Source organism: Podarcis vaucheri, assembly GCF_965113315.1.
Source record: "Podarcis vaucheri genome assembly, chromosome: 10".
Lineage (NCBI taxonomy): Eukaryota > Metazoa > Chordata > Lepidosauria > Squamata > Lacertidae > Podarcis > Podarcis vaucheri.
In genome coordinates this window covers 8,000,739-8,020,390 of record NC_138748.1, presented here as the reverse complement: position 1 = coordinate 8,020,390, position 19,652 = coordinate 8,000,739, and the positions used below count along the sequence as shown (strand labels likewise).

Sequence of the window (19,652 nt, the reverse complement as noted above, 5' to 3'; positions counted from 1 at the left end):
CTGCAATTGTATAACACCCTACAGTTGCATGCCACACTACATATTGGAGTATTGCAGTGGCAGATCAGTTATCGAACCACATCCGTAATGCTTTCCAGTGCATTACTGTACACTGTAAAGATAGACTGTGACAACAATATGCAGAATGCATATTAGGGGTTTTTATTTTTATTCTGCCCTTCATCCAAAGATTACAGGGCAGTTCAAAATATAAAAATACAAAATTACAAAATGAGAACACCAGTTACACAATAAGAGTAAGAAGACCCCCTTCCCACAAACAAATTTCAAAGGACATAGAATATTATAGGCCTGGTCAAAGAGAAACGTTTCTGCCTGGCACCTAAAGATGAAGGCGCAAGGCAAGCCTCCCTGGGGATAGCATCCCACATATGGGGAGCTCCTGCAAAAAAGGTCTGTTCTTGTGTTAGCACCCTCTGGACCTCTGGTGGAGAAGGCACACAAAGAAATGTTTGTTTTTCTATGCAAAGTACCTTTAACCCTTATTCATTTTTTCCACTTATGAACATTCTCATCACATGCATTTCTTGTGAATTTTATGACAAGAGTGAATCTATTGAATAAAGGGTGATCTGTAGTGAGGACACTGGTACTTCCGTAAAGCGAAAGTGAGAGATTACAAAGTTGAAAGCTGCTTTGTATGGGAGGGTTTCTTAGTAAATAAATAAATAAATAACTTCTGAATGGATATTTCCATGTATGAGACTATGCTTGTTTTATTTACTGAGGAGTGTGAGTAAGACCCAATGAATAGTACTTCTGGGGAGGAAATATGTGTGTGTTATACAGATAGGTTCTTTCACACTGGAATGTAGGGTTAGACCCAGATGGGCTTGTCATGCCTAAAGTAGACACACTGAAATCAGTGGAGTTTCAAATTAGGCATGACTACTTGCATCTAGACCAGGGGTTGGCAACAAGTGGCCCACGGGGGTCGTTTAAACGGCCCAGGAGCCGCCCCTGAACCAAGCCGCCCGCTCAGCGAATCCCTGCGTGCTGCGCTAAACCGGCGTAGCACAGACTCGCTTCCATGGCTCCGGAAATCACGTCTGCGCAGATGCAATCCGGCCCACGGAGTGATCTCCACGGGAGTGAACTGGCCCAGGTGAGGTAAAACTTGATGACCCCTGATCAAGACTAATTGTGGATCCAGCACTTAAGATATTATTATTATGAAACAAAGCAGTATAATGCACCAATGGAAAGAATCAGTTTTATTAAGCCATGTTTCAGTTGCCTTTGAAGGTTTTATTTCATAATGCACTTGCATATGAATATTGCATTAGCATAAACTTTATGTACTAGTATTACTAATGCATTAGGACTGGTAGGGTGAAAAGTTATTTTCCATTAATTGTCAGCATCTGTTCAAATAAAGTTGAAAGGTATCCTGATTCAAACATGAAGGCTCCAAGCCTGATTACAAGAACTTTATTTTTCTGCTTTCACCAAACCACCCAGTAAACGTTCATCCATCTCTAATCAAGATTCCCCCCCCCCTGCTATGGATTTGCTATATAATGAATAATTTGCTTTGAGAAACTGGAATCATTGTGATTATGAGAAAACAGTAAATAATAGAACTGTTGGCCCAAGGGCACCCAGGACTAACACGCCAGGACTTTTATTAACAAGTAGATTTTGAACAGTCTGATTTGACTTTCTGATCACCTCTCAAACTAAAAGGAGTTGACTTGGCTGCGAGAACAACGTAAAATGTGCTTTGGCAGTGATAATGAGGCTGTTGAAACTGCATTAACCACTTTAATAAGGACAATGGAAGTACTCACTGCTCATTAAAATGAAACAACATGGCCATGCCCAAACTGTTTGCATCATTTTCATCAAAGAGTTGGCATGAAAGGCCTTTAATGCCATTGCTTTTCCTCTGGTCTCCTTAGATTGGCACAGCATATGTGGGGATTTTTTTGATGGGCTTTTTTTATTAGGTGGCAAGGTAAAAGTTCTTTTCTTGTTTTTTCTTCTTTTCCTCTTTTGGTTTCCCCCCGCTCCCCCTGTAAGTCCAAACAAGAAACTACAGTGCTAATTACTCTGCAGCCTTCTCTTCTTGGTTGATTATTGCTGAATTGGACAGAAAAGCATTGTGTGCACTTAAACTATTGGGCTGTATAAATATTCTTTGGGTGCTTTGTGAGATGTGAACTATTCCCTTCCCTGACCTTGCGTGTCTCAAGGGAAATTTTTTACTTATATCAGGTCTGTGCAAATGGCTGGTAGTTAAATTAATTATTGTTGGCTTCTCCCAGCTGTGAGTCCATTTGCTTCTCATTTTCTAACTCATGACTTTCCATGAGCATGGATTGCTATGGCATGAAGAGTGTTCTCCTGGGAGAACTCTGACAATTGCTTTTTCATTAGAAGAACTGTAGTCAATATGCTATAAATCATTTTACACCATGTCATCTTAAAGCACAATTTCAAGAGAGGGGGGGAATGCTTATAATTATATGGTGGGTTTCCCTTTGTCGACAGGAATTTGTAAAGCAGAATCTATTTCTGCTTCAAGATTTAAGCTCTGGCATTTATAAAAGCTTTTATATATTTTTTTCCAATAAAGTATTTCCTCTCCTTTACTGCTGCTTAATGGATGGAAATTAGCTCAAACTATAAAGTAACTTGTTCCATTAATTATCCATTAACATTTAGACCAATATTTGGTGGTGGTGGTAATAATAATAATAATAATAATAATAATAATAATAATAATAATATGAACAGCCCAGCTCACCTTTGAAAACTAGAGTGGTTGAACTATACACAGTGGATAAGGGCTGTGGTTTTTCCTGTTACTGTAGGCATATAATAATAATATAATAATAATAATAATAATAATAATATCTTTATTGTCATTGCCCCCTTCGGGGACAACGAAATTACTTGACTGCTCCATAAAAACACTAATTAAACAATACAGTATAATACAGCAAGGGAGATTAGATGACTTTCAAAGTCCGGGCTTCCCATTCAGGGCCGAGATCGCTCTGGAGAAGAAGCTGTTCTTAAGACGGCTCGTTCTTGTCTTCATCGTCCTGTATCTCCGTCCCGACGGCAAGAGCTCGAAGAGACAGTGACCAGGATGCGATGGATCTTTTACTATGTCCAGTGCCTTCCTATGGCACCTTGTGGCATAAATCTGCTCTAAGGTGGAGAGTGGGCAGCCAACAATGCTCTCTGCTGCCTTAACAACCCTGCACAACCCCATCCTGTCCTGGGCAGTACAGCTTCCGTACCACACACATAAGCCATAAGTGAGCACGCTCTCAATGGCACAGTGATAGAAGGCAAGCAGCAGTTTTTGCGGAAGATGGTTTTTCCTTAGTATTCTCAAAAAGTACAGTCTCTGCTGCGCCTTCTTCACAAGCCCCCTTGTGTTGACACTCCAGGACAGATCCTCTTGTAATTCAATGCCCAAAAATCTGAACGTTGTTACCCTCTCCACACAGACCCCATCAATCAAAAGTGGCTGGACGTATATATGAAGTAATAACAAAGTCACGCTGGAATTATTTCCAATTTTCTTACGTGGGGAGGCACATGTTAATCTTAAAGTTCTGTGAGCATTTGCATAGAGATTTGTATAAATATATTACAATAGCAATGAATGAAATACAGAAAAGCATTTTCACACTCCCATCCAGTGTTTCTGGATGATGTACTGAGCTCCATGGGTGCTGGTACTATTACGTGTGTGAAATTCCATATATGAAACTTCACATATGTATTGAGGTCCTTAGAGGTTAAGGCAAGGTGAATCAGGCATGACCAAAAAGACCACCTCCCTGTTATAAAAACTTTGCTATCTTCTGAGGCAAAGCGACAAGGTTGACTGTGGGAATCTGCAATCTCTTATGTTAACATGCTCGATTTGTCCAACAACAATTTATCTGTATTCACAGGGGTTTCCATTGTTATTGAAAGTCATGGATTCAAAAGTGCAGTGGTTGTGAAAGTCCCTGTACATTTACGTATGCTATTATCCCCACATGTGCCAATTAGTCTACAGTGCTTGCAGGTGGACTGATTACTTTGGGAATACCCACAGAAGTTGACTATTTCTGAGTGTGCACATCATTTAATTAAATGTACAAGTAGAATTCATTTCCCAGAAGAATGTTTATAACAAACATTCTCTTGGTTCCTTGTTTCTGGAGAGGATTTGATCACTCTCCTTTTATGATGCAGCCAATATATTTGGCTACCTTCTGACAGTGCTCAAATTGATTCCAAGCATATGTTTTTTCACACAAAGGAAGAGGGGGTCGGGAATCCAGCAGTAAAAATCAGCAGTAGGCAGGTACACTGGAGAATTACAGAAGGAAGAAATGAGAGAGGGAATAGAGTCAGTGTCTTTAATGCTACTGAGTTATGGCTACCGGCAATCTGTAGGCATAAAACGAAACTATGAAAAGGTACTGTTGTTGTTTTTTAAAAAGCATCTCTTCGCATATCATACTCAGTATGGTCCCTGCATAACATACCTTCTTTGATCTTTTTTTTGATCCTTTAACAATGGCCTATGAGACAAAGAGATTGTGCTTTCTTAGTATTTAGGAGTTGAGGGGGCGGGGGGGGGGAGAAATTCCCAGCACTTAGATGGCATCAAAGTTATTCTACCCACCCACCCCGGATATATATCCAGTGCAATGAACATAAAAGAAGGCAAGAATGTATAGTGGATTGACCAACACAGAGAAATCCAGTTTATTATTCAGCCTGATATATTTTAGCCACGTAGAAGATGCAGACAAATCCCAAATCCTGAGCCAATCAGAGGAGCTTTGGGGGGGTCTTCAGCTTCTCAGAGGTGAAGCAGGGTCTGTATGAGGCACCCTGAATCAAAGAAGGACCCCCCCAAAGCACTTTGTGGCAGCTCAGCAATTCAGACAATGCTCAGACAGGTGTCTTACTAATGTAACTTGGCTTACCATATAAGGAAAACACCAAGGTAGGAGAAGAGAACGGGCAGCTCCATTGTGATGGACAGGTCTTGCTTACAATCAGTGGGAATCATTTTATCAGGGTTCTCCAGTCCCAGTGCTTTGGGGGAATGATGTTGAAGCAAGTAAATAGCTCTAATCTTATGTGCATCTTGCAGTTCTCCTGTTTTCTGAGGAACAGGAACATTATTTAAAGAGTTATGGTGCAGCAGTTGGAGCGAGACTTTCTGTTGTTTAAGTCCAATGCAGTCCTGTTTCCCATCCTTTCATTTAAAACCATGCAGTATTTTCATTATCCTTCTGATTTAATCTTCTTGTTGCTTGCTTCAGAGTCTTGTGTTGTTTGCTTGTTCTTATCGGAATCAGTGGGAAAACACCCACCCCTTTCCCTAAGGTGTTTGCTTTAAATTCATTGTTCTGTTTGTCTCATGTGATTCTTATTTAGCCTTACATTATTAAATTGTGTGTGCGTGCGTGTGTGTGTGTGTGTGTGTGTGTCCTGAGTGATTTTTATTTATGTTATTATCAGACAAGCAGTACATACAGGCCCCAGGAATTCATTTGTTAGGGTAGCATTCGCATAACGAGCTGACGATTTCCCGAATTTCCTATGGGAACATTTCTAATCTGTGACTCTCCCTCCACCCACAATGGTTTCTTCCTAAAATGGCTGCAACCGACCAGTGAAAGAGAGACAACGGGAAAGCAGATTTGTCCAATCTCTCCTGCTCTCTTGTTTGTCCAATCTCTTTTCCCCCCTCCCTCTTTCCATGTGTGCTGGTCCCGGGGGGAAGGTTACCATTGGCGTGGTCAAAGTCCGGTCCTGGGTCACGAGTCTGGAAACAGTACACAAAGAGCGAGGCAGGGTCCGAAGCAGGAAGCCGGGCGGGGACGGGAACTCTGGAAGGACAGGTCTGGGTCCAGGCAGAAGGAGATATTCAACGACGTTGCTCCCGCAACCTGGGACCGGGCTGACTGGCCTTTATCTTCTCTGAGACCAGGGGCGGTCCCGGCCCCCAGGAGACCCACCTCTCCTGGCCTTAAGACGAGCACTCCTCCTGGGAGAAACCAGTTCCCTCCACCTCTCTGCCCTGAGCCTCTGCAGCTCAGGAGAGGCTGGAGGGTTACTGGACCCAGGCGGAGACTCACCTTCCCCTGACAGGGCTGGGAGAGGGGCACCTGTAGGCACTGAGTCCTTAACCACCTCCGGAGCCAGAGTGGATACATCTGATGTCTACTCCTGAGGATCCGGCACAGGTGCAGGCGCTTCAGATCCAAGGCCCGGCCCCAGCTCAGCCGGCCCTGGAGGCGGGGACTCCTGTGCAGGCTGAGGTTCCTCCGGTTCAGCCTCTGAATCAGATTCCCAGGCCATCACACCATGGTTTCTGCCCCAAAATGGCAGCTGTCAACCAGCAAAGCACACGGAAGGAAGTGGGCAAACTCTGGCTGTTCAGAGCATGCATTCTTAAGCTTCTGGGGCATAACAATGCCCAACCAATTTAATATTTCCTTTTAAAATGTTGATTTTTCAACATAACCTACTAAAGCTCAAAGGTACACGCTGAGTTAAATTTTAGGCACCAAGGTCCTTTTAGTATTAATCCCAGTGCTGCTATTGTTCTCTTAGAAGAACAGAATATTTACACTGGCTACGCCCCTGAAAAAAAAGTCCCACACTATTTTAAAGTGAACGAACCTGTGGTTGCCAGGACTCCTGAGTCTCAGAGCCTAAAACTCAGGGGACAAGCAGTTTGAAGCTTAAGGGCATTGCTGCTGAGTGAGCAAGAAGCAGACTATAACCAGAAGAAAACTGTAAGAAGAAAAAGTGGAAGCCAGTACCAAAAATGGGAGAACCCTGAGAGGAGGGGATTTCAAGAGCTGATAGGAAACTCCACTTAACTGAGGTGGAATCTAGACACATATAAAAAATGTTGCAAAAAGGTTTTTAAAAAAAAAAGTTTTGAAAAATATATTGAATTTGCCATAGCTTACCATTGCCATCTAGTGTCGCATTTATATAATGCACTTTACAACACAAAACGTTTTATTTGCAGCTGTATAGATGAGTCCTGAGACTGCAGTCATCGCAATGTAACTGGGAGAAAGCCCCATTGAATTTAATGGGACGTCCTTCTGAATAGACATGGTCTAATTCAGCATAATTCATTCACTGAAAGGCACCACAGATTTTATACCAAAAATGATGCAGCACTTATTTCAGTAAAACTGCTTCTTAACACTATTGTGGTCCCAGTTTCTACTTAATAATAAACAGCAGATAGCCTTTCAAAATTAAAGACATTTTTTCTACCACTTTACTTCCTAGTGTGTGGCATTTTCCCCCGTCTGCATTCTTAGTGACCCAACAGCATACAGAATCCAGATAATTATTTTCTTGACCTATAATATTCATTGCTTTTTGTAATTTTCTGAACCACAGGTCTTCACTTCCTCATGCCCACAGCATGCACTTTCATGCTGTGAGAAAAAATAACAACAGGTATAACTAAACTAAAAGTGTCATGGTCATGAATAGCTGCTGCTTCTCAACTATTTTTTAAAGCAAATCCTTATTTCTTCCAGTTTTACAGGAGACTCTAAGCTAGCTTCTAGCATGCGCTATGTGGAAACGCAGTCAATGCAAATTGGAGCGTCCTATATGCTACAGTTCAACCTGGTAATGGGTTGTGGGCAGCCGTTCAGACCTCACATGGACAACCAAGTGAAGCTGGAATACTCTACTAACCATGGTCTTACTTGGCATCTGGTTCAAGAGGTAAGTTCGCACTTAACACTAAAACATGGTTTACTACTATGTGCGCAGGCTGTGTGCGTTGGTCTTGGACTTGTTGCGCTGTCTGGCTTGTAGCAACTCTGCTTAATTTCAAAACAGCCCAACTGCAAACAGTGGTTCCTGAACCTGGCTTGTTAAACTGACCCGAGTTTGCTATATAAACTATTTAGTCCAGATGACACGACAAGCCAAATTGAAGGGAAACAGAAAATAAATGCTAGTGAAATCTCTCTTCCAGAGACCTCATTGGAGGAGAGAGGTGAATGCACAAGCCTGAGGTTTGCTTGGGTTCATTGCAACAGTGTGGACATAAAGCTAACCCCCCCCCCATTGAGCATTATGTGATCAAGCCTGCTGATAAGTCAAGTTCACACATTCTGTCCTCTCCTCTCCCTATGGTTTGGAAGAGACCGGAAGCACATGCTACCGGTTTAGCATTAACAATTTATTGTTGTGCGCCAAAAGACAAATCTTTGTTAGGTTTAAATTGTGGTTAATTGAAACAGACCAGATTTATTATCTTGGCTTGCTATTAAACAATAGCTTAAACCATGGGGAGGCAAACTAAGGCCCAGGGGCCAGATCCGGCCCAATCGCCTTCTCAGTCCGGCCCACAGATGGTCCGGGAATCAGCATCTTTTTACATGAGTAGAATGTGTGCTTTTATTTAAAATGTATCTCTGGGTTATTTGTGGGGCATAGGAATTTGTTCATATTTTTTTCCAAAATATAGTCCGGCCCCCCACAAGGTCTGAGGGACTGTGGACCAGCCCCCTGCTGAAAACGTTTGCTGACCCCTGCTTAACTAATCAGTTTGTCCTTTCCAGATTATAAAATTACCTAATAAGTTTTCCTGTAGGAAAACATAACTCATGGGCTGCGATCTAGACAAAAACAGGCACATTTACACCCCACAGGCATCTGTGGGGCAAGCACTCAGTCAATACCCTGAGTTCTATTGATTTACATTCGCCTTAGTTTTTCTAGATTTCGTGCACCATCTGCAGGATGCCAATGGTGGACTTTGGGCTCTCAAATTTCAGTGGTGCCCTGTGTGACACTAAAATTCGGTGGCCCCCCTCCTCCAGTCTCTTGTGATCCATTTTACAGTTTTGTTGTACCACCCCCTGCAGTGTAGTGCAGTGCAGTGCAGTGCCCAGTGTGGCCAAACCAGTCTTGCTACCCTAAGCTCAGGTATTCTTCCGATGAAACATGGGATGAATCCAACCCTCAAGGCAACTTTATCCTGCCAGTACTGGATAATTCCAACTTTATTATAGCTCCATCTGTGGAAGGGCTGACCCCAGAAGCAATGTCTGAGGTATAGAATGGCCCCAGAGAATCTAGAAATTGTTATGTACTGAAGTTCTCATCCTGGGCCAGCAGGGGGATACTATAGATAGTTTTCACTCAGGTCCACATATGCAAATAAGGGATTGAAAGTGACGTTCAGTAATTGGATAGTTACAGGAAGTTGTTACAGTTGCATTGTAGTGGAGCTCTATATAAGCAGGCTGGCTGAACCCTTCAGTTCTGTTCTGGCCTGTGAATAAACAAGAGCTGTTTGAAGAATCGCTGCGTCGTCTGATATGTTCACCCACAACTTAACAGAAATGGTCTATCCCTGGATGAAAGGATAATGTTTTGATGCCTTATGATGTATTTTATTCATGACAGAAATATTGTAGCGCAGGATTGGGAACCCATTTCAGCCTGAGGAATGCATTCACTTCAGGGTAACTTTCCAGGGTGCACAAACAAGCAGTAGGTGGGGTGAGAGGCAAAAAGAGGCTAGCTTTTATACACTCTCAAACTCCTCCCAAGCCTTCGTCAAGCCAAGGAATAAATTATTATTAAAGTTCAAGCAGACAATTCAGCCAAGCTAAAGCAGAAAGTGAAGCAAGGGCCATGAGGGGGGAGCCCTGAGGGGAAAGGATGTGTCTGAGGATGACGTGTGGCCTCTGTAGCGTCTCAAGGACCAAAGAGGGAAGTCTGATGTTCCCCTCCCTTGAAGTGAATGTTATTGGTTAAATAACCTTCACACCTTTTAAAAAAAGTTAATTTTAATGTCTTCACGTTAATCCTGATATTCTTGTGTGTCTTTCCGCCTTAAGGAATGTCTTCCAAGTATGCCTAGCTGCCAGGAGTTTACACCAGCAAGCATCTACCATTCCAGTGAATATACGAAATGGAGGAGAATCACAGTACTTTTACCTCAGAAAACATGGTAATACCTGCTTTTCCTAATGAACATATCCTGCTGTCTTTCATGCAAATATGAGGGTTGTCCAAATTACCTTTATGGCCCAATTACATTTATAGAGTTATACCAGTCATGCTATTATTGGAAGCTTCCTTTTTTATTTTATTTATATTTATATTATTAATTTTATGTTTTTCAAATAAGTTGTTTATTACAAAAGACATGAGTCTACAATACGCTCTCATCAGAAACACCCACCTTGATCCTGCAAGGCAAGGGCGACTAACTTTTTTTTAGGCGTGTCAGCATGAGTTCAGCCAAAATCTTCTAGTTGGTGAGGCCAATTCATGTGTTTTTAAAGGGCACCTTTTGGGTGTCTTGGGTAGGGAGTCACAATAGGCTTTTGGCATCACAAAATCACAGTAGAGGGCTGGTGGGAGTGGTCAGAAAAAAATATTTTAAATAAAATAAAATAAATTGACAAACGAAGTAAGATCTCTGCAACTTCCTGTTGCTCAGGGAATTTAGAAGCATGAAACAGTTGTGTTGAAATGTTGATATCCATTAATAATTGCTGCTAATTATTGTTTTAAATGGTTTTAATGTTTGCATGGGTTTTGGTTTATTGATATCATGTATTGATATTTTAAATGGCCTTGGCCCAGTATACCTGAAGGAGCGTCTCCACCCCCATCATTCAGCTTGGACACTGAGGTCCAGTTCCTTCACTGCAAGAAGTGAGGTTACAGGGAACCAGGCAGAGGGCCTTCTTGTGGTGGCACCTGCTCTGTGGAACCCCCTCCTGTCAGATGTCAAGGAAATAAACAACTATCCAACTTTTAGAAGACATCTGAAGGCAGCCCTGTTTGTTGTTGTTGTTGTTGTTGTTTAGTTGTTTAGTCGGGTCCGTCTCTTTGTGACCCCACGGACCAGAGCATGCCAGGCACTCCAATCTTCCACTGCCTCCCGCAGTTTGGTCAAACTCATATTGGTAGCTTCGAGAACACTGTCCAACCATCTCATCCTCTGTCGTCCTCTTCTCCTTGTGCCCTCCCTCTTTCCCAACATCAGGGTCTTTTCCAGGTAGTCTTCTCTTCTCATGAGGTGGCCGAAGTATTGGAGCCTCAGCTTCAGGATCTGTCCTTCCAGTGAGCACTCAGGGCTGATTTCCTTCTGAATGGATGCGTTTGATCTTCTTGCAGTCCATGGGACTCTCAAGAGTCTCCTCCAGCACCAGAATTCAAAAGCATCAATTCTTCGGCGATCAGCCTTCTTGATGGTCCAGCTCTCACTTCCATAGCCCTGTTTAGGGAAGTTTTTAATGTTCTCTTGAAAGCCACCCAGAGTGGCTGAGGAAACCCAGCCAGATGATGATGATGATGATGATGATTATATTGTAACCCAGTTACAATGAATTGATAAGAGGAGGGAAAGGAAATTAATGCTGCATAGGCCCAAATGTCATTTCAGGATAAGTGTCATGCTTTTTGGTTCTGGCAATGCGATTCCTTGAAAAAACAATTCATTTGGATGTAAGCACTACAAAATCTTCTTGGTATCAGGTGGAAATATTTAAGCACACACTTAGCTCTGTTATTGAAATCAAAGGGAGCCAGTAAAGCTTAGCTTTCCCCCTATTATGCTCTGAATTAGTAACAATCTTAAGGTTTTTATTAGCAATTTCTATGACCAAAGCAATGCAAATACATTTATTAATCACCAGTTTCTATAAATACCTTATAGCCATTCCATTTATTCATTTCCAAAACAAACAAATAATCAGAAGATTCCTCTACTTTTCTTAGGTCTTGTAATCACAATAACTCTGACATTTTTTAAAAAAAAACTAGATAGGTTTCAGTATTATAAACCCTTTATGGCTTCCTTCTATTGAGAATGAAATGAATAAATTAGCATTACTCTTTGGTTATCTTCAAACCCAGTGCCTCACAGCAACTGGAAATCAGGCCAAGATCGATAACTTAGTTTCATTTCCCTGCATTTGGCCATTTCTCTGTATAACAAATGACTCAGATGTACCTCTTTTCTGTTACTTACCTCATCAATTATTTTTTCTTTCCAAGTGATGACATTATATTATAATGTGTACCCCGTATTAAAAATGATCATGTATTTTTAGGAAATAAACAGCTGGTCTGAAACCTTTCAGGGTCTGATTTAATTTCACCGTTTTACCCAGAGAGAGACTGGGAGTGGACATTTAATTCATGCAGTGGTCCCATATTCCTTCTACGTTCTTTTCACTGTTGGGAGAACTAAACAAATGAACCAGGGACCTCCTGCATACCCTCCAACATTTCTCCGATGAAAATAGGGACATTCTATTCCATAATAATATTATGAATAATTTTTTTACTATTTATACCCTGCGCATCTGACTGGGTTGCCCTGGCCTAGCCCCTCTGGGTGGTTGCCAACATATATGAAAACTTCCCTATACAGGGCTGCCTTCAAATGGCTGGAGGGTCAGATAACTACATACCCTCCACATTTCTTCGATGAAAATAGGGACATCCTAAGGAAATGTTGGACATTCCAGGATCAAATCAGAAACTGGGACAGCTTCTGTAAATCCAGGGCTGTCCCTGGAAAATAGGGACACTTGGAGGGTCTGGGTCCTGCATTTATTTGAATGAAAGATCTTGCAGGGTCAAAGAGATCCGATGTTCAAATCATGTGTGTGCTTTCCTAGCAGTTTGGATGCTTCCTCTTTCTCAACCACAAATCAAAGTAATTTAAGCAGGCAATGACTTTCCTTGCCATAAGCTGTCTTGAACACCCTGTTGTTTTTTCAGCAACATGTTGTTGTTGTTGTTTAGTCATTTAGTTGTGTTCGACTCTTCGTGACCCCCTGGACCAGAGCACGCCAGGCACTCCTGTCCTCCACTGCCTCCCGCAGTTTGATCAAACTCATGCTGGTAGCTTCAAGAACACCATCCAACCATCTCATCCTCTGCCGTCCCCTTCTCCTTGTGCATCTTTCCCAACATCAGGGTCTTTCCCAGGGAGTCTTCTCTTCTCATGAGGTGGCCAAAGTATTGGAGCCTCAGCTTCACGATCTGTCCTTCCAGTGAGCATTCAGGGCTGATTTCCTTCAGAATGGATGCGTTTGATCTTCTTGCAGTCCATGGGACTCTCAAGAGTCTCCTCCAGCACCATAATTCAAAAGCATCAATTCTTCGGCGATCAGCCTTCTTGATGGTCCAGCTCTCACTTCCATACATCACTACTGGGAAAACCATGGCTTTAACTATACGGACCTTTGTTGGCAAGGTGATGTCTCTACAGCAACATATGTACCTGTAAATGTAGCGCATCTGAACACAGTTTTAGAGGCTCCTCGTGTAACTCAGGATCTGCTGGGATGGAAAATATGAGGCACGGGTTACTTGTGTTGAAAATATCGGCTGGATGCACCTGCTCTCTGGACTGTATTGTACATGAATTATACGTTTCTAACACTGATGAAAATTAATTTCACTTTTATGGAAGGCATTTACATAAGAACAGGCTTAATGAGATACAAACAGCTGCCAGTTGCTGCCTTCATAAACAAATCAACACCTAATGGCTGAGTTGCAGGATAATTGGGTAAATGTAATTAACAGTAACTCTGAAGGTAGCAAATATAATTTCATCAGCCCTGGGTCCTTAGTCTCTCCTAATAGTTGAAAAGAACCAGCATTATCCTATGTTAAATCCAGTATAACAAAACATACTTTGTGGTTTGCCTGAAAGGAACGCTATTTGCTGTATTTCAAAATTAGGATAATTTCCTTTAAATCTTTGTAGCTGTAGATATATAATGAAAGCTTAAATCTGACACAGAGTTGATTTGATATGAAAAGAAGTGAGGAAGCGAAAGGACAGGGGGCACAGGGGGGCACTGGTTACAGTGCAAAGCATAACATAGTTTTAAACATTAGTAAATGGCAGATTGAGCACTGTAACAAAACTCATATTGCCATACAGTCTTGTTCTATGAAGTTGCCAAGTGGTAATTGCCCAAGCAACCAATTGTTATCACTGAGAATGCAGCTGACATTCACCCTTTCATTTTTAGTTTCTTAATTAATATGGCCAAGCAGTTTTAAAATTGTTAATTGCTGTGCTAAATACAGTAATCCTCGTATGCTGCTGTCACCTGGAGGTAAAGTGTAGCTCTCAAAATGTAAAGGGGAGGCAGATTTTGAAGGAGGAGGAATATTTTTATTGTTATTTCAAGGAGTGGCGCCTAAACCTTGCTGTGTTTTTTCAAAATGTTCTTTTCACCTATGTAAGAATCCAGCAATGCAATCCTAGACATATACTTGTTCATCACCAAAAGAGGAAAGACCTCACCAAAAAAGGGGATGAAATAAGGCACATATTTGCATGTGCTCATATAGAATTATAAATGCAAATTTAGAAATAATGACATGAATTTAGAAATAATGACACAAATTTAAATGGAAATACAATGCATAACGGGAAAGCCTGTGACTAGGTGGACCAATGTGGCTGCTCTTGATGAGTTTAATGGGACTTAATACCAGACATTTGTGTACAGGATTGCTACCTAACTGTGCAACTTATTACCCAAAATTACCTGATCATTTTCATAAGGATTCTCAAAATTCCTCCCTCAGGTGGGGGATCATGAGACTCTTGGGTGGAATCTACACACATACAAAAAACACTGTGAAAATGCTTTAAAAAAAAGTTTTGAAAAAGATGTTGAATTTGCCATAGCTCGCTGCTGCCATCTAGTGTCACATCTGTGTATTGCACTGAGTCCTTAATCTCAGGGATGTAGGTTTGAGCCCCAGGTTGGACTAAAAAATCCTGTATTGCAGGGTTTTGGACTAGAGAACCCTCGTGGTCCCTTCCAACTATACAATTCTATGATCCCTCAGGTTCTCTGATATCAGATCTTGAGGAGTGGTTTGTGTTTTTAACTAGAGTATTCACTTACATTCTTTATAAGCATCTGCCACCCTTTTGTGACTGTCTCTTCCCGTGCCCTCAGTAACTTTCAGCTGTCTCAAGTGGGTCTTGGAGGTGGAAAGTTTGAGAAGCCCTGTTCTCGGCAGTTCACAGCGCATCAAAAATAGTAAAACAATTAGCCGATCATAAAACTCCCAGGAATACTAAACAATTTAAACAGTATGAAACAACAGCTAAACGTTTTTGCCTCAGCAGGATCTCACAGGGGCAACTTTAATAGAAGATCAAAAATACCATTAATTTATTTTAAAGGCATCATTTTTGTCACTGTCATTAAAAATAAATAAATGAGGAAATGCCAAAATGTAACACCAGTCCCAAAACTTAGAACATAGAGCACTCCGCTTAGATATGAAAGAGAAAAACAAACCCTAGGATTTGACAAGCAAGCAAACATTCTTTCATGTTCCTCATTGGGTTTGGGATGTTACAGCTTGTGGTTAGTCTCTTCTGACTTCATTGATGTTTATGAGGCTTGCTTAGTGATTTCTCTCTCTCCTTGGTGTACCGCAGCGACTTCTGGAAACACCATTCTAAGACAGTAAAGGACTTCTAGGACAGGAATCAATGACCCATTATCTTCAGATCATTGACAAGATAAACAATAAAGGGCTCACTGTGGACATTTATTATCAGTTGTGCCTCTGTGTCATTAGGGAGTCCTTAAGAGATGAGTAACGGATTTGATAGGCTAGAATGAGTCATCCATAGCCATTATGAGCTATCCTGTAAATGCATTCTCTGCCAAGGGAACATCATTAAAGCTAGAAAACCGCCCATGCACATAAACTCTGCGTGTGTAAGGACACGTCAAACAGTTTCTTTGAAAAGCATCAATTCAGGATGGACCTGAAAATTGCCATTCAGGGTGAAAAGTTTATTGTAATTTAGTTTCACTTTCTAAATGTAGGTGGAATAATGGGAGACTGGATTTTGTAGAATATGTATTCAAGCTTATTCACATGGATTAGTTATCCTTAACCCTTTAAAAGCCCATTCCACTGCTCAGACTGCATAGGGTATGCAAGATGATTATGTTGTATATAATATATAATATTTTACTGTAAATGGATTGCAACCTGAAGAAGGTCATTTTTCAATATGGACTCCCTTTAGATCTCACTTTCTGGAACTAGTCCTAGTCACTGACTAAAATAAATCTTGACTCACTCACCACAAGACCAGGATCAGTCCAAATCTCCATGAGTATGAAATTGCAAAACTATATAGGAAAGGATAGGTGAAAAGCCTTCATTGGTTGGATGGGTACAGCTTTTTATTGTTTTTATTTCAATTCAATAATTTTTAAATCTTAATTATATGTTACTACTTACAGTCCTCAACATCGTCAATGGAAGATATAGATAGATGATAGATAGATAGATAGATAGATAGATAGATAGATAGATAGATATAGATGTGTGTGTACACACACACACACACACACACACACACTTTGTAAAAATAAATAAATTAAGTAAGTAAATTAGTTCGTTTCTGAGACACATTTAAGGGTATTGAACATTCTGGCATCACTTCTCAATTGAAGTGTTGCTAAATTTTGCTCTATGTATGTTTCAAATCGTTCCACTTCAGAAACAGTCTGTGAGTACCAATTTTCTTTCCAGTGTCCAGGATTCCATTGAAGGCACTATTTTCTGAAAACCAGCTTATATATTTTTCATTTGAAATGTCATCCTTTAATTTGCAAACTCTTATACAATATGCTATGGTTATTTATTTAACAGAATTTATATGCCACTTGATCGAAATTGAATCTCAAAACTGCTTATGAGAAATGTGCTTATATACTGAGTGTTATATTAATGACACACACGTTTATATATATCTATTTTATCTTTTAGGTCCAGTGCTACACGTTTCCGTTGGAGTCAGAGCTACTACACAGCGCAAGATGAATGGGCTTTAGACAACATATACATTGGGCAGCAGTGCCCGAACATGTGCAATGGTCATGGCTGGTGTGACCATGGTGTTTGCAGGTACCGCATGTTTGCTCTTGTAGTGGATGAGTTGCTGTTCATGGCCTTGCAGTTATTTATTCCAAAAGCCAGCAGATCCAGTGTCTGGGGCATAGGAAGACCCTAACTTGCCATGAGTTGCCTGTGCATTGCAGTGCCCTGGATGGAAGACATCTAGTGAGGGAGGCAGGGCTTTAGGACTGGAATTTTCACGATCTGCTTTCTTCATGTGGAAAAAGAACCGTCCATCTGTCTAAATATTATCAAGCTCTCTGTTCACATACATAGGGCAAGGTTGTTTGCTCAGTTATTTTTTTCAAGCAATATATGTTTGCCCCTCTCTACAGATGTGATTCTGGATATCAAGGCACTGAATGTCACCCTGCAAATAATCTCCCTTCAACAATAATGTCTGATTTTGAGAATCCAAACAGTTTAGAATCAGGATGGCAGGAGGTGATTGGTGGAGAGATTGTAAAACCAGAGGAAGGCTGTGGAGTCATCTCATCAGGATCCTCTCTCTATTTCAACAAGGTATATGTGTACACACCCCTTAATACACATTTATACGTACTTAAATTATATCTGATGTAACTAGTAAGGACGTCAGCACTGTGATACAAGATTAAATGTGAGTTTAGATTTATTTTTAAAATAAAACCTAAAATCCCTGTGGCCCACCAATGTTTTTACTTAAAAACAACAACAGGAATGCAGACCCAGGATCTCCTGATATTAAAAGCATCAGCTGGGTCTTTGTTTATTATCTGTGGACCAAATCTCACAGACATATAGGGTCGCATTGGATGTGTCTGGGTGACCAGCTAGCAGGGTGTTGTGAAAATGCTGCCACAATTTCAACATTGGCAATCAAGGGAAGGTGTAGCTAGAATGGAGTGACTGACCTCTATTTGAGGCCGAAGCGTAGAAGTTTGTTCCCTGTGTCCCAATTCAACTCTCCCACCCTTCCAAAGCCTGGTTAAGATATGAACCATGGTTTGTGTGTCTCCAGCATTGAAACTGCACCTGACATGTGGGCTACAGTATTTACATTTCTCAATCTGTAAAATTGGAATAATCATGCTATAATCCAAATTGTGTTTCAATATTTTCTTTAGGCTTTCCCCAGTTACAGATGTCTTTGTTTAAGCCATGTGCATTTAGCGTCACTAGCCCCAGGTTGATACATGTGCTATTTTAAATAAAAGTCTTTATTTGTGTGTTGCCTTTGAATTGTTAAAAAAGGTTAGTTTATTTAAATTTTTGCTGATATAGGAAATGCATGTTTTAATTTCAGTTATTACTAACAAATTTTGTTTTGTACCCAGCTTATGTAGGGAAAATGCTTTTGATCCAGTGGTGGAAGCTGCATATATAAGAGAAGGAAAGGTGATTTTGCTGATTCTCTTTCCACCCCTCCACACACACACACCCGCCCCCAGTTCCCAGCACACACCCTCCATGCTGTTAGGGAGATTTCCCCAATCCTCTGGAACAGGGGTGACACAGGGGCCTGTTTCAGGAAAGATGAGTCAATTTGAATTCCATCTTCTCTTATTTTATTGGGTTCCTCTGCTGGATCAAAAGCCATTGTGCAAACAGAACATCCACTCTGGATTTTACCTTACACTCTGTTTTAATTGTCTGTAATCATATTTGAAGAATGTTGTTCCTTTTAATTAGCCTTCCTTCTCATTTCCTTTGTGATTTCTGTAACTGGAGACCTTTTTTTAATTAACTTTAATTATGTACTGCCTCATCCCACTGATGGAGTGGTTCTCATGTTAGAAGTATGACACAGACAGCTGTTCTTTCTGGCATTGTATATGCTCTTCACCTGAGAGATGGAGTCCTCTGTGCTTTCCTCAGGAAATCAGGCTATCCCCAAATGGATCACAGCCGCTGGAAGCTTATGCATTCTACATTTGTTTATTTATTTTACCCATTTATAAACTGCTTCACAACCTGAAGCCACCAAAGAGGTGTACAACAAGGTAGAAATGAGATAAAATGCACACATAAATGCTTCTAAAAAGCATTTCTGCAAATATACAGTTGATATTCCATAAATCACTGGGTCACCTCAGGGAAACCCTTCTTAAACAAAAAATGTCTCCAGAAGACACTTGTCTAATTTCAGCTGGAAATTGATTCCAGGGTCCTGGAGCTTCAACACTAACAGCCCAGTTTCTGGTTATAAACTTAGTGCCCCTTAGGGGAATATGATAGTTTCCAGCTGTACCCCATCTGAGGGGGATGGTTGCCGTGCAGGGCTCTACGGGATGCTTCCATCCCATGGGTAACTTGGTCCCAAGTGGTTTAGGACTTTAAATGCTAAAAGCAAAACCTTTAACTCTGCCTGATAGCAAAACAGCAGCCAGTGCGGCTACCTCAACAGAGGTGTTATATGGTGTTGACAGGATGCTGCAGCCGACAAACTAGCAGCAGCCTAAAATGTAACTCCCCTACCAAAAAAAACCCCTCCAAATTATTATCACTTCTCCACTAAAAAATTGAGCTGGGGAAAAATTGTTCAAATTTTGCTTTTCTGTGACCAAATATTCGTATGGTGATTCAAGCTCTGACTTTGGGGATCTAAAGATGCTCCACCATTCAAAATCCAATGCAGGTATTGAATTAATGATAACTGAATGATAACTTTGAATAGGAAGCCTTGCTCTTGGCAG

General features: G+C 41.0%; 1 protein-coding gene across 3 annotated transcripts in view; it reads left to right on the top strand.

Annotated features, from left to right (window-relative positions):
- RELN (reelin) overlaps window positions 1-19,652 on the top strand; it is a 296,722-nt gene that overhangs the window by 187,601 nt on the left and 89,469 nt on the right. For all 3 annotated transcript variants that reach the window (XM_082239382.1, XM_082239381.1, XM_082239383.1), the window contains 4 exons: window positions 7,563-7,755; window positions 9,888-10,000; window positions 16,849-16,986; window positions 17,313-17,499. In XM_082239382.1, the coding sequence (XP_082095508.1) occupies window positions 7,563-7,755; window positions 9,888-10,000; window positions 16,849-16,986; window positions 17,313-17,499 (631 nt within the window). The remainder of the gene's footprint in view (window positions 1-7,562; window positions 7,756-9,887; window positions 10,001-16,848; window positions 16,987-17,312; window positions 17,500-19,652) is intronic.